Source organism: Lingula anatina, chromosome 7 (assembly GCF_051362555.1).
Source record: "Lingula anatina isolate TDL-2025a chromosome 7, LinAna3.0, whole genome shotgun sequence".
Classification (NCBI taxonomy): Eukaryota; Metazoa; Brachiopoda; class Lingulata; order Lingulida; family Lingulidae; genus Lingula; species Lingula anatina.
The window spans coordinates 21,533,942-21,549,388 of NC_141773.1; the positions used below are offsets into that span (position 1 = coordinate 21,533,942).

At 35.8% G+C, this 15,447-nt stretch overlaps 2 protein-coding genes across 2 annotated transcripts; one reads left to right on the plus strand and one right to left on the minus strand.

Annotated features, from left to right (window-relative positions):
- Window positions 1–326: 326 nt before the first annotated feature.
- LOC106158661 (uncharacterized) lies at window positions 327–7,162 on the minus strand. The gene is made up of 11 exons (XM_013534738.2): window positions 6,991–7,162; window positions 6,541–6,623; window positions 6,137–6,280; window positions 5,509–5,703; window positions 5,262–5,326; window positions 4,768–4,912; window positions 4,410–4,507; window positions 3,919–4,109; window positions 2,372–3,510; window positions 1,796–1,883; window positions 327–1,295 (listed from the first exon to the last, which is right to left on the minus strand). Exons 1-11 carry the CDS (start codon window positions 7,118–7,120, stop codon window positions 1,135–1,137), a joined length of 2,439 nt encoding a protein of 812 aa, XP_013390192.2. The 5' UTR covers window positions 7,121–7,162; the 3' UTR covers window positions 327–1,134.
- A 160-nt stretch (window positions 7,163–7,322) lies between these two features.
- On the plus strand, window positions 7,323–12,937 carry LOC106158657 (centrosomal AT-AC splicing factor). The gene is made up of 9 exons (XM_013534730.2): window positions 7,323–7,469; window positions 7,687–7,850; window positions 8,260–8,358; window positions 8,536–8,602; window positions 8,950–9,021; window positions 9,446–9,586; window positions 9,957–10,077; window positions 10,495–10,633; window positions 12,088–12,937. The coding sequence occupies exons 1-9, from the start codon at window positions 7,338–7,340 to the stop codon at window positions 12,791–12,793; spliced, it is 1,641 nt and encodes a 546-aa protein (XP_013390184.2). The 5' UTR covers window positions 7,323–7,337; the 3' UTR covers window positions 12,794–12,937.
- The last annotated feature ends 2,510 nt before the right edge of the window (window positions 12,938–15,447 follow it).

Sequence of the window (15,447 nt, forward strand, 5' to 3'; positions counted from 1 at the left end):
AAAAACTGCATAAAACTACAAATGTAGTTCGACTAGGTTCGGGCCGTATTGAAATACAGTGAGAGACACGTATTACACGTACTGCCTTGTGCAAAACGATTGATTACAAATCAAATGAATAAATAATTTTCTAAAATTATTGAAGCTAAAATCAGACCATAAAAGGGATTCCTATAATATTAGATAATTTTAGTCTTCTTCGATCTGAACAAGGGAATGGAAATTCGACAGCAATTGTTCAAAAACCTACGTTATTGTGCAGACTGCATGGCTCGTGAGAACATTTTAAATGAGCTGGAACTTTAAATAAATTTAACAATTTCACATGTTGAAATTCATTTTATTTCTTATCCAGTCATAATTTTATCCCAGTGAGTGTTTAACTTATTAAAAAATCTATGTCAAAAATATAATTTACATGGATTTTTAACTGCTTTTACTGCAATCTACACCAGTATTTCATGGCATTTAATCTTGATGAAGTTGATTTCAAAATATTTGAAAATAATTCTTTAAACACTGTGAATATGAAATAATCCTGTCCTGGAATAAATCCATCATTTATGACAGAGAGAAAATAATGCTTCATTCAATATAAAAATTCTGACAGTTAGGAAAACACTGGCCAGGCACCACAATTGCTTATACAAGGGTAATACAATATCCTAATTCAACAGCTGACTTAGCAGCTGATGCTGTTTATTTCTGCTTGGTATCAGTTATGGAACTGTCTCCATACAACTAAAGACAATACACAACAGACAATATACTTTTTCTTCTGACTATCAAATAGTATCCAATACGGATGTTATTTAAGAGTCAGAACACATTTCTCAAACTTGGTCCAAATAAGAAGATACTGATAGACTACATAACTCATTACTCTTGATCTAAAAAATAAATAATAAAAAGATGAAAAAATGTTTTAAAAAATTTAGTTAATCTTATAAAATTTGTGATGCCATGACTAGGAAATACTGCAGTCAGTGTGGTTAGGCATTAGCCTGATGCAAGAGCAAATAAAAAGGTTTTAACTAAAAATAATACCACTTACTAGTCCACTTTTACAATCTGACTGCCTGAAGGGCTAGTAGCTTTCAAGAGTTTCTGAAACAGACAGAAAATATATAGTAATCAAAAGAAATCGGCTGCCTTTGCCCTTTTTGCTTTGACAGCTGATCTTGTCCTTTTGTAGATGGCGCCACCTGATGGGGGTGTCTTGAGTATGCCCTGTTCAGGAAGTTTCTCTGGGTTGAAGGCTGGGGTTGGGCTGGGCTTCAAACTCTCCTTGAACTCTAAACATAAAACAATCAAATAAACCTTGAATGAAGTTATGCAATATTTAAGTATTTGTACCAGGAAGACGCATGTCAAGATGTGGCAGGCATGTCAAGAAAACTTAAGGTATTCATCATAAGAATTATATTGACTGTGAATAGTAATGTAATGCTGCCCTTAAAGTTTCTGCCGTATACCTATTTACAATGTAAATTTAATATTTTTTACAACTTTGACTGGAAAATGACTTAAATTATTCATGAAGTTGCAACATCTGATGCCTCATTATATTTCTATATCTGTAGCATTCTGGTACAGTAACTGCAAATTCTATGAAAAATTAGGTCTGATACTGCCTGCATACATACACATATATTAAAATAACACAAGATGTGAACATACTATGTTGGATGGGTGGGCACAGGGTAAAACAATGAACAAGAAACTATACAAACCCTGTGCTATATTTTAGATGGGGTGGCACAGGATATAACAAAGAACAAGAAGCTATACAAACCTTGTGCTATATTTCTGCTCATGATGAAACTGACCCTCTTCTTTCCTTCTGACGCCGGGGCCTCCATGTCTGGGGTCACTAGGTTAAGCTGGCAGAAAGAGAAAGCAATTATCTTATTAACTGATATACCTTCAATCAAATGAGATAAAGGATAAGATAAAGCATCACACAGCCTTTCTCAGGGATGAGACTTTTTGGCTCCCAAAAAGTCAGAAATCTGCCAATACTTGGAAGTCTCATCGCTGCTTTCTTGAATATTTCATTTCTGCCATGGGTGATGAAATACACATAATTTTAGGATTTTTTTTTAGTCTGAGATTTATTCATAGTGTGTTTTAACTCATTTAGGTCTTTCTAGGCCAGTAGGCTATTGATTTATTATAAAGGTAGTAATAAGTATGACCAAAAATTCTCGCACAATTTCCAAATTAATTTTTCATTACCACAGTGAACATTTAATTTTTTTTATTGGTCCATATTCAACGCATCAATGTTGTGCTAGCAAGCATAATTCGATATACTTAAAGTTTATACTTCTGAACTAACAGTTAGGAATGCCCATGTTCAGTATAATACCTTAGACTTTCTTGGTTCTGTCTTAGGCGTTTCCTTAACTTTGCTTGCAGCTTTTCTGACAAACAGGGGTGGTGTTGGGGTGACATTTTCAAATGTAGCAAATGAATTAGGGGTTGTCACTGCTTTGGATTTCTTCCCATGATCTTTGACCTTTGGGGTCATGGTCAATTCTACATTGCTGACAGATGAACCAGTTTTCCTCTTCTTAGATGAAATGTTAATTGTGGTTTCTTTATGTTCTTTTGTTGTTTCTTCATTATGTGGCTCTCCTTTTGCAGTGTTTGTTTTCAAACTTGGATCAGCCTCTCCAATCTTGGCAGTTTGTTTTTCTGAAGTAAAATCTTTATTATTTTCTTCTGAAGTAGTTGGACCGTCAACTGCAGAAACCTTCCCTTTTTTCTTTTTCTTGTTTTTCGTCTTTTTAACAGAATCAGTCATCAAGCTACTTTGATTGAAATTAGTATCTAGAACAAAAGACTCATCGCCTTTTTGTACATGATTTTTTGGTGATTCTGCTGTCGTCCACGTAGTTTCTCCTGCGACAGAACCATTCGCTGGTTCCTTATTATTCTTCTCGTTTTTCTTCTTTTTAACAGAATGATTCACTTCATCACTTGGGCTTGAACTTTTTTCTTGCAGATGCACTAAATTTTTAGTTTCTTCATGTTGTCCATTAACTTGTGACATTTCTTCAATAACAGCACCCGGTTCTTTCTCCATTTTCTTATTTTTCTTCTTTTTTACAGACTGGCTTTCCTTGACATTTTGACTATGGTTTTTTTCTATTGAAGATTGGTCTTTTTTCATCTTTTTAGGAAGCTCGTCTGAAAGAACACCATCACTTATTTGCAGAGCATTATTTTTCCTCTTTTTATCTTTTTTCATTGAAACAACACCATTACTCTCCCCAATTCCTCCAACGAAAGAATCTGCATTGTCTGGAGCATTTTTTAATTTTCTAGTAGTGGAATGACCTTCACCTTCTAACTCATTTTTATCATTGCTCTCCCATTTACCCAGTTGCTCAGACTTGCATTTATTCTTTTTCTTCTTTGGAGGTTCTTTGTCTAGAATCCCATTAATCTGAGATTCATCTTCCTTCACCTCTTGTTTTGATTTCTTCTTCTTCTTGGGTTCTTCTGGAATCCAATAAGTGAATATGTATAATACTAGAATTTACATTCCTTTATTTTCTTACATGTTTTTATATGATATTTACACTAAACCTTAGGGGCAGTATAATTTTATCAACAATGAAATGATACCATTAGATTATTTATGTTTAACAGTTCCTAAAAATACTGCTTGACGTCATGAACCGTTAAACTGACATGTGCAAAGATTTTTGAATTTTTAAGATAAACTGCAAATTTTCATGTTCATTAACAAAATTGTTCATGACAGAAATAGAAAAAGGTGTCAGTTTGAAACAAATATTGATCACTGAGATGGATATCAGATTTTTAGCATAATACAATACAAAAATACTGTAATAATAGTCATAATATAATTGAAGTTTGCAAATTACAGCTTCAACAATGACATACCTTCACTTTCTTCATAAGTTTCTTCTAATTTTCTCTTCTTTTTTGTCTTCTTCTTTTTGATCCCCATCTTCTCTACCTTCCGCAGTCTCTGAACAGCCATGTTGAAATCTGCATTGCTGATTGGATCGTCTTCATCAGATGACCCTATGATGTCATCAGAAGGGAAAATACCTGCTGCCAGGTCTTTGAATCTAAAACACGAGACCCAGTTAATGTGTTAATGATGACTTATATGTGTAAATATTTTACTGTTTTCGTATATATTTAGCATTTCTCATTAATATTATTGACAGGTTAAGTTTACATAACATGATATTTTTTTTGGTCATAAAACAGTCTTTCCAAGAAAAGTATAAAAATTACGCTTGTTGATCACAAAAAAATTAAAGTACTTGTTTTGAGATACATCCAGTTTATGGAACTAACATAATTGTAATAATACTAGTAAGTGGTTATTTATACTACAACTAATAACTAAAGTCACTGCGTACCTTTTGACCAGGTCATATATGGCTGGTCTATTCCTAGAGAGACAATTGTTCCCTTTGGCTAGATCAAAGAGTTTGTCAGCAATTGCTGTGTAATCAAACTGAAAGGAAAAAGGAAAACTTAGGTGTGATGTACCTTTATAATAATCTTGGATTTCACATTCATTTTCTCAAGCATGCACACATATGACTATGTGCACACACACACACACACACACACACACACACACACACACACACACATGGCACAAATTTAATAATGGAATATTAGTTTGGAAATACTATGCCATAGATGGGTGAAAACCCTTTTATGTGGGTAAATTAAAAAAAAATAAATAAAAATTAAACATTATCTCTTCACCTGCAGCTTAGGTGCTTTGTCAGCATCCTGGTTCTCTTCTTCATCCTCATCCTCACTGACGTCCTCCTCCTCATCTTTCCCAACATCAGACTGGTCAATGATGTTTTTAAAGATCCGGTTGACCACGTGGCTGACCAGGTGCTTGCTGGAGATAACAAGAAACTTTGAATTTTTTTTTTCTACAAGTGGCATTAAAACACTTCTGCATATATCTTTGACAAGGAGAGGAAAAATTGATTCTTGGACAAAAGAAAATGACTGAACCTTTTTTTAATTGTTTTGTCACTTTTTTGTTGCTCATGTGTAAAAGTTAGTTGATCTGGGAATATCAGCTCATGGATGACACAAATTCCTGATATATAAAAATGCATTTTAAAATTTTGGAAAATGATGTAATTACTGATTTCAGTCTAGCAGCCTACAAAGTCAAAACAGATTTTTGCGGATATTGAATATTTTACTAAGAATCGGCCAATGTAAATCTGAACACCTACTTCTGACACCGAGTCATCATGGTGCAGTAAGGTTCCAGGAATATCTGAAGGGTCTCTGGTTTTAACTGGAAATGAGACATCACAATTATCAAAATAAGGCAGATAAGAGCAACATTGTAAGAGAAAATATTAGCCCAGTTGAAGAATAACATATCAGTGTACACATTATCTTCTCACACAAAGAATAATATAGTATGAGAAAATCTATAAAATTTTAAAATACAATACAATACAATACAATACATACACTGTCTATTCCCACAGAGGACAGTTCATCAAGATAAATGTCAGCCAAGTGAAACTTGAGGCCATCAGGGCCAGCGCTGTCGCCGTCAGATATCACATACTTCTCCAGAATGGAAAGAAACTGCTTCACCAGAGTCACTTTCCACTTCTTTATCTTCAACATGAGTAAACACTGGTGTATCACCCGTCTGATGAGCTGGTGAACAGAAAATACTGTTATAAGTCATGCCAATTTGATCATGATTAAATCATGTGACCAGATTACATGACAAAAAAAGCTTAAATAAAATTGAATGAAATTTGAGGTCAACAAGTCATTTATCATGTGATGATAAAGCTTTTTTTTTTACCTGGCACCATGTTTATGTTCTTAATTTTGATTCTTACTAGCAAAATGATTTCTTGAGTATTACAAAAACATGAAATTACTTATTTCAACCCGTGGAAAAAAAAACTTAAGCCTATTGGTTCAAAGTAGAAAAAGTGGCTAGTAACTGAACAAATTAAAAAAAAACGTGCTTGCCCTCAATTTCACTGGCATTTGTGTTAATTAACATTGCAGACTTTCATTTTCAAATAAAGAAAAACATACAGTGGTATCTCAATAGTTGACACTGCAATATTCTCACCATCATAAATTTATCCAGTCTCAACCTATCTATTCCAAACCACTCCCTGCACTGTGTTTGGAAGAAGGCGTCTATGAACAGGAAGGCCTGAGCATTGTTGTCGAAGCACTGGAGGAGGTTGGACAGGGTATCCGCCAGGTCCTCCTGGATGACAGAAAATTAACAAAATAGTTTCCTGGGAAATGGTTCAAGGTGAAATGTTAACTTCGGAAGCAATGTTTTCTTTGTAATATATGTAGATATAAAATCTGAAGAACAAAGAAACAGTTGGTGTTGATGATAGCTTCAAGAGACCTATCCTTATTTTTCTTTTACGGTCAATAAAGGTGTATTTTTTTAATGAATATTGATCAGAAGCAAAAACTTATTTTGTTCTGCACCCTGTTGATGTTTTCTATTCTCACCTGCACCAATGGCTTGTCACACATCCACATGCAGTAGTGTAAACCTTTCCATATCTTCAACATGTCATCTTCAGAGAATCCAACTGCAACAAAAATAAGTCAGTGATATTAGATATCGCATTATCGTACCATCAAAGACTCCAGTAATATTAATTGGTAAACTTACCACCTTTATTTCAATCTTTATTTTGAATTAATAACATGTTTTGCCGGGTTCACCAGTATCTTAGATTTATTAAGCAAATTAAAGAGTGAACTAAGCATGGTGATTTTCATCATTCTTTCTTCTTTATTTCAAGTTTTCTTTACAGTAATGGCCACTTGAAAACTCGTATTCGTAACAGTTCTCACAGACTTTAAAACAGACTCCCACGTGGGAGCCTACTAGAGTCAACTGTGACTCAATTGCCGGTCAATTTCTTAGCATTTTGACAACAAACATGGTCATACCTGACTGTGATCTCACGGATATGTACTTTCTCAGCTTTTTCACAGCTCGATCGCGAATTTTCTTTTCATTGGCGGCTAATTTTTGGGCAAAATACACCTCCGCAGGTTGGAGTTGCATGGAAGCAGCCATCTTGGGAATTTCTCATACTCTCAATGCGATGTCCTCAGATAGTTTTAAATTGTACGTATATCTTTATAAAACGCTCCTATGTAAAGAATGAAAAGGTAATTTTTTGTTTATCTTGACCAAGAAAAAAAGAAAAACAAGAGGATTAATCCATAAAATGAATAGTTCGATATGGTTTAGAGATTAAAAACCGCGCTACATTCAGTTCGAGGCCAGAGTGATGTCCACATCTTTCATACAGTTTACTTTCTGCTCCATTTGTAGACAAAACCACCAGCAAGGCAAGAAACATGTGTTTTCAAAAGGCCATCGGGGGATTGTCAAGAACATTATTGATAAATTTTACAAAAAGGTACTTGATATTTTAAAGCATTTTTTTTTTCGATATAAGTTGCATTGCCAACCTCACTCTTCGTCTCTGTTTTTCTCAGAATGTATGTAACCAATGATTTGTCAGACACTTTTAGTACAAATTAGTTTGAATAACACATAAATACAGCGCGTCGAAAAAAGATAGACTCTACAGAAAATGAATAATTACTTATTTACTTTGCCAATACTTTTACCAGGTCCAAGCGGCCAAAAACGCCATGAAGATCCCAGTGGCCCACGAGTTGTCCTGGGAGATGGGGGCCACATTTTGGTGTTACTTCTGTGCTGAAGATGTAGAGAAACATACCAGGACTGAGGAAGCCACTGTGGAATATGGAGGCTTTATCCAACACTTTCTTAGGTATGGTACTGACCCATTAATTCCGAACAAAATTGATGAAGTATGTTTCCCAAATAATGTGTACAAGACAAGGGGCCACAAGTTTGTCATACTTTTTTTTTCTGAAATAAACAAACAAAAAAACAAAATTATCCTAAATTAATTTTATAGGGTAGTCATTTTTTTCCTGACAAACTGACCTGAGGAATGTTTTTAAAATTCTGCCATACCTCTTTTTTTTTTTGGGGGGGGGGGGGGGTGGGGTGGGGGGTGGGTGTAAATTCAATTACTTTTTGTGTCTTTAAATCAAGGCATTTATCTATAAGAAACCTAAACTGATATTTTATCAGCTGAAAAATTCATTATCAGGGAATGGGGTTTGAAAGGTGTAACATGGCTCTTGTTTTAATTTTTTCTACCATCATTTCAGTGCTTCACACATCAAGAGTATGCATCACTTTTTCTATGAGAACAAAGTTGAGAAATCCAGGAAGAAGAACTTTATTCTCAGCATGGAGGACTTTGCAAGGTAAGCATCCACCTTTAATAATACAAAGTTTTCTTTGACTCTAAGGTATTGAGAGATAACATTTGATAATTTTTTTTTCTAAAATGACATCTGGAATTGTTTTCTTCTGGTTGAATTAAGTTTTTCACCAAATTGATTTTTTTAGGACTGATAGTTGGAATTTATAAATTATTTCAGATTTCAAGTTAAGGCTGAGCAAGCTGTGAAGGACTACGTAGAGGAGCAGAGAAGAGAGAGAGAAAAGGTACGTGAAGTCTGAACGTGCATTTAGATTAAAAATAACCATAAAAAGAATAGTAGTATCAATTGGCAAGAAGAAATGAACAGATTTATATATTAATTATTCTTTTATTAAGAAATAAGTTTACAAATAAGAAATAAGAATCTGATATTTATTGATAAATATTTGTTTGTATTTAAAAGTAAATTCAGAAATAAGAAATGAGTTAAGAATCTGAAGATTATTAATACATATTAAATTATCGTTGTATTTGGCTGAAAAAACTAAGCAGTAAATTTAAAGCAAAGGGAAAAAAAGCATTCAACAGTTACTGGTATTTGTCAGTATGAAACGAGAAATATCTTTTTCAGGAAATGCTTAAACTCCGACAGAGGGAGAATGAACGTGCATACATTATCCAGCAGGAGTTACGCCATAAGGAGGTCTGTTGGCTGATGGGATAGCTTGTAGGGTTTGATGTATCCACATTTGTGTTTATTAGAACACTAGCTGTTAAAATTCCAAATGACATATGATAAAAGCATAATCTGATTTATTTAACATTTTAATGATTTATTTACATTTGATTTTTATATAATAATTTAAAGGTAATTAATTAATTGTGATTTCATGCATCACAGTCTTAAGGGTTATTATTTTATTAAAAATTTGCCAGATCTGTTCTGTAACAATTCATGAATTTTTTTTAATCACTTAAAAATGATGACTTGCATGTAAAAATTATCTAGTGGCATGTAAATTCTCCGCAAACATATAGAAAAAATGAATGTCAAACTAAGGATGAAGTGTTTTGGTATATGTTCTGCAAATTTTCTTGTGGTTACACATTTCCTGAATGTTTGGCAGACAAAAAAGTACTCAGATTCTGTAGAGGGCGCTTTGTTCAAGACACCCCAGCCTAGATATGAAGACCCCACAGGTTTGCTGCCTAAGGATGTGCGGACTGAATCTGCCTTTGGAGAAGGCTTGGAGATGGTCAAACTTAAGGTAAATAGGTTTATGGTCTGGATTGTTTAAATTGATTTTTTTTTTCATTTTTTATTTAGTTTTTTTTGTACTTATTCCTCGAAAGCATGTCACAGGGATGGGATTTTTCCCTTTTTCCTGAACTCCATTTTTTTTACAACTTTGTTTTTTATCTCTGAGCAGGATAATTGCACTACATTGTCAGTGTTCACCCCCCCCCCCCAATGCCCCTCCAAAGTCACATCTCTGATGTTAACTATGACTATACATGTATTTCCACCTTTAAATAATAAAATGGTAAAAATGCAAAATAATCCTGAAATAATGGTGGCTTTTGTAAGCCTGGTAAACTGTGTCCGTCCTTTTCCTGGTGTATTTTTGCTATTCACAGCAATATGACCCAGAGGTGGGTAACATCTTCAAGGGCTCCACACCCCCTTGGCTGAGGCCAGGCTCAGGAGAGAGACGGAGTAAAGACATTGGCCCCACGGTGGAGGATCTTCAGAAACATTGTGAGTACAAACACTGGAATACTTAAGTAGTAGTACCTCAGTAAGACACAGACCATGGTATTCTAGGTCATGAGGCTCACTGTCAGGAACAAATGGATGCGCAGGAAATAAGTTACTGAAAGCCACGTCAGTGTCACTGTAGTGATTGTATCATCATCTGGTGGCTGTGCTCAGCTTTTTGTTTGTGATTATAAAAAGTAGACAGTGGATAAAACTGAGGAGATATTATCATTAATCTTTTATAAAATTCTCCCTCTTTCTCTCCCTCTCTCTCGTACATCAACTTTGATTTGTATCAATCATCAGCAGTTTGAAGTACTTGTTCAAGGGACATGGAGGAACGTGAAGTGTTAACATATACTGTACATTCAAGTTTGGTTGTTAGAAATTTTCTAATGTTGCATACCACTATTTCAGTGGAAGCTGAACAGAAAAAGAAACTTCCAGCGAATCGTGTAGGGGCCAATTTCAAGCAAGAGTCTTTGTCACAAGGTGGAGCCACTTGGCTGCCATCTTTTGGCGGGGTGTGGCACCACCAGAGGAGAGCCAATCAGAAGTCAGTAAAATTGGTTTTATTTGACCTTGTTAAAGCCTCGGTCACAACCAGACGCACGAATTTCAGGATCGTACGTCCCCTGCGATTTTTGGGTGTTGCGGAGGCCGTGGAGGTCGTAGAGGTAGAGGAAAGTCTGCCTTGTGAGTCGCAAGGGCCACATGAGATGTCCTTTCAAGCAGGGACGCTAATTGCAAGGAGCGATGGCCGTGGAGATTGTACTCATTTCTTGAGTTTGTCTTGCTTCCTGTGTACGTAGCACACACTCACCACTTACGAAGGGAATGCAACGCACGGCGAAAGTAGTGCCCTTTTGCGTCAGTTTTGCTTCACACTTGCCTCACACGTTTGTGGTGACGCACTGACGGCGTACGTCAGTTTTGCTTCATGTTCTCCTCTTCTTTCTTCTTCCTTCTCCCCTTTTTCTACTATGTAAGCTTTTTTCTCTTGCATTTTGGAGGCATATTAGAAACTAAATTGAGCATAAACTTGAAAATTTTGGACGTTTTGTACTCGTTACACAGTCGACGTTCATTGTAAAGACACGAGCGTGCGTCGTGAGCACGCCTTTTATACGCCAGGCGTGGGGGTGACGCACGTGCGACGCATTCCCGGTGTGCTCTCGACTTTGTTCGTTAGTTGTGAGGGCGTGCGCCTTACTCAACACGCAAAGGGCACTTGATTTCTTCATTGCTTGCGACGTGCATCATGCACAACGCGCGTCTCTCTTGCTAACTCCGTGCGAGGGGAGGAAGCTACGCTTGCGGCCTCGCTGTTCGCAGGCTATTCGTAGAATCTTTTGGACATGCCCAACATCCTCCGTACGTGCTTACGGACTGTCTGCGAACTCGAAATTTCGTAAGAAGGACTTGCGTGGGAAGTGAGATTTTGCGCAAAATGTCGACATAAACAGCCCGTAAGAGGCCGTACGACCGGTTGTGACCGAGGCTTAAGTTCACATTACTTATATTGAAAATATAATGCCTTCTCTAAATTTTGAAACAGTGACTTAAAATATAGGTCAAACTTAAGTTGGTGTTTACAAAAGCTTCGTTTGTGAAGTTTTTAAACAGCCCTTCCCAGTATTGGAATATGTTGTAAATCGCAATATGGATTTAAATACCTTTTACATCATCTTTCATCTAAGTATTTTATTCACCCAAATTAAAAGTATATAATAATTAAAAGCCATCGTTTATTAGTACAAGAGAATGGGTTTAAACATTTTAATTGTAAGTATAGTTGTAGGTGCTTTTCAGGTTATATAAGTGTTTTGTCATTATTTTTCTTTTGAGATTTAGTGTTGTTGATTCCTAAGCAAGCATATGATATACAGAAATTTAGTAACATTTCAAAATAATAACACTGACGGAAAAGTAACTGAAAATAATTTGAAATTTACATAATTATTTTACATGGCTTAGTCAATGTAGGTTGCTTCATGTATTTTCTTCCAGATATCAGTTCCTGAGAAAGTCAAAACAAGGATTTTCCAGATCTGACCCGTCTGTTTACTTATCAGTTCCCGTGAAGAGTATAAAACCTTACCAGAGAAAACGTCCAAATGTCACTGATGTGGGAATGCCCTCTCCATCCTACAGCGGATATATACCAACTAATATTGACACAGGACCAGAAGATATAAGATTTCATCAGCGACCTGTGCCAGAGGTGACATATTCTTTTGGGATGGGTGGGTTGCAATCACGAGGGAGCGGTGAATTTACAGCATCAAATGAAATAGGGGTTTCAACAGACTTTCGAGGAGGTTGTAGTAATTTTGATTTGACAGTGGATAATAATAATAAACGCAAGCTGATACAAACTGAGAGTATTTCTGCAGCTTTATCTTCAAATTCTGATCAGAGACTTAAAGCACACCAGAGTGAAATTTTCAGTACAAAGAATGGAGGTAGTGTTTTTTCAATAAATTCGAACATGGTTAAACCTTATCATAGGAAAAGACCTGCAGGAATTGTGGGAAGTGCATCTTTTTCAGGTAGAGACAGTGTAAAGTGTTATGAAAAGAAAAGGTCAACAGAAGCTGAGGGAAGTACATTGCCTTCAAAAACAGACAAAGTACAAATATATCCAAAGAAAAGACCAGAGGAAACAGTCACAGGTGCTTCTAGTTCAAGTTCAAATTTGATCGAACATTTCTGAAGGTTAAATAACAAATGATTTCACTGATAAAGTCAAAGATCTTGATACATTTGCTATAAGATAAGATTTTTGTTGTTTACAGGACCGTCTTTCATTTATCATTATTTTTTATGGAGATTTTGAATAAAACATCAATCAAACTTACCTGACTGCGGTTTGTAATGAGAATGCTGCCTTCCTTTTTTTTTCCCTCATCCTATATACATTTTGGACAAATCGTTTTATTTGTCCAAGTGTACACGTATGATTTTAGAGATAAAACTTATTTGGTAGGTATAGACTGAAGCTCTCTCCCCAAAGTCTTTGGCTGTTCAGATTTGTTTCGAAAAAAATTAAGGTATTTCTGTGTGTTGTTTTCAATGCATTTAATGTGGAATTTTGAATTCCACACATGTACGAAGAGTCCCTTTCTTTAGAAAAGGCATAAAAGATCGAATCCATAAACTGGGATAGTTAAAAAAAATTATTCGTGAGTAGGAAAACGCCGTTTTCTTTCTTTTGATTTATCTAAGTACATTTGGTTAGCCAAGAGACCATCAGCCATGTTAAGTGTATTTTTCCAAAATTTGATGATGTGGGCTTCAATTATTGAACAAGTTGGAAACGCTCTGACTGCCTGATTGCGTGCTTTTGAATAAAGCCAATAATGGTGTTCGAAGAAATTTTGCATTTAAAAATCAGGAAACAAAAAAAAACACGTTTCATTGCCCTTATTGTTTTATTCTTGTCCCTGCTATATCCCTTAAGCCCATGTACATTGTTGATAATTTTACAGTGATCATAAAAGTGGAAAAATAATATAGAACAACAATAGAGCCATTTGTCCCATAGAAATGTATGCATATGTTCAGACTCGGCCATACAAGTTATAGAGCCCTTTGCTCGCGGCCATGTATACGTTACTTCAAGTTTGGTACAAGCAACATACAAGTGAAAACTACTTAACCAGACAATTAACCAAACGTGCTTAATGGCTCAAAGGTTTTGGGCATATTACTAGCAGTTAAATTCACTTACAATATAGTATGATTCTTTCACTCTAAATGCTGTATCAGAATATTAGTATTATTCAGTTCATAATTTACCATATCATATTTCTGAAAAAATTTTTTTTCCTTTTTTCTCCCTTTGTATTTTCCTTACTCTGAATATATATACTGTTATAGAAAAGTTAAGGTCAATAGAAAATTGTTCTTAGGATACGTAGCAGTTAGCAGTATCCTTTTATCACGTGCGATTAAATAAGTAGATCGTATTCCGGGTGAAAAGACTCGAATCATGCAATAGCGGATTTGGGGGGGGGGGGGGGGGGCTGCTGTCATCCCTAAAATGAAACTACACCCCTCCCTCCTTCAAATAATCCCGGATCCGCCCGTGTGCAGTGTATGTTGGAGGTCATATTCAAAGGTCCCATTTAGATTGGATGATCCGAGTAGGTCTACATAGGCCTACTGATCCGCCGACTAAATGTGGCCGACCACAGTTCAAAAGCGATGCTGTTGATTTCTGATGGTCCAAACGCGCCGTCGCTGCAGGGTCCTAGTAGTTCAACCTTGAGGCAGAGATTTAATCTGTTTAAAGGCGCGTGTGGAGTCGGAGAGACCATCAGGAATCAGCGGCATAGCTTTTGAACTGTGATCGGCCATATTTAGTCGGCGGATCAGTAAGTATTCGGATCATCCATTCTAAGTGGGACCAAAGAGACAAATTAATAAAACGCAATATACTCAACACATACGACGACTTACATATTTTTATATGTAACAGTTTCTGATCTCTTCATTTCTTCACTAAAACTAAACGCACTTGTTATAAATACGTCGACAGGCGTCTTTGAAACAGTTCCCTCCCAGGCAGTTCTTGCTAGATCCGTACGTTTTTTTGTACCTTTCAAGATTGGAATAATGTTTCTTCTGAACATCAATGCAACGGTTATCCCAGCTCCAATTGGCTTTAGAAAATTTAAAGAGATCTAGGTGGAGTTTACTCCGGTTGAAGCTCGAGCATTCAGCAGGGCATAAATCGAAGCCGCCCGAATAACATAGTCCTTCCATTAATGCCATGTTGGATAAGAGTAGGGAGCCAAATTTCTTTTTACTTTTTTTAACTAAAAGGGAAAAGGTTCGTCCGTCATAGTGTAACACCTTCAAAATATAATGTGTGTATATGAGAGAGAGAGAGAGAAAAAGAGAGAGAGAGAGAGGTCATATAAAATGATATCTTGTCACAAATTTTCTGATAGATAAAAAGAGAAATGACAATCTAAAATACAGAAGCACTAAGAGACCACAAATCTCCGCCACCGCAGCCAAATTCTCATCGACATTTTCAAATGTAAATTCAATTCCCAATTACCATAATTAATCAGTTAATTCGTCAATTAATAATTAAAGACTAGCCCATTTCGGATCTGTCATAAAAGTTCTTTAAAATCTCTTCATATCTTTTTGAATAATGTTGCTTACTAACTGTTGGTAACTCGGTCTTTTTCCTACAAGTCCTTAAAATAATAAAATCTATCCACAATCGTTGGCATGATGTTGCTTACAGACAGACACCGATACAGACAGACAGACTGGCTGACAAACAAAAATTAATATTGCTTTCCTTAGCAAAATATCAGGCTTGCCGCAAACTCTCTAACGAACTTGCTG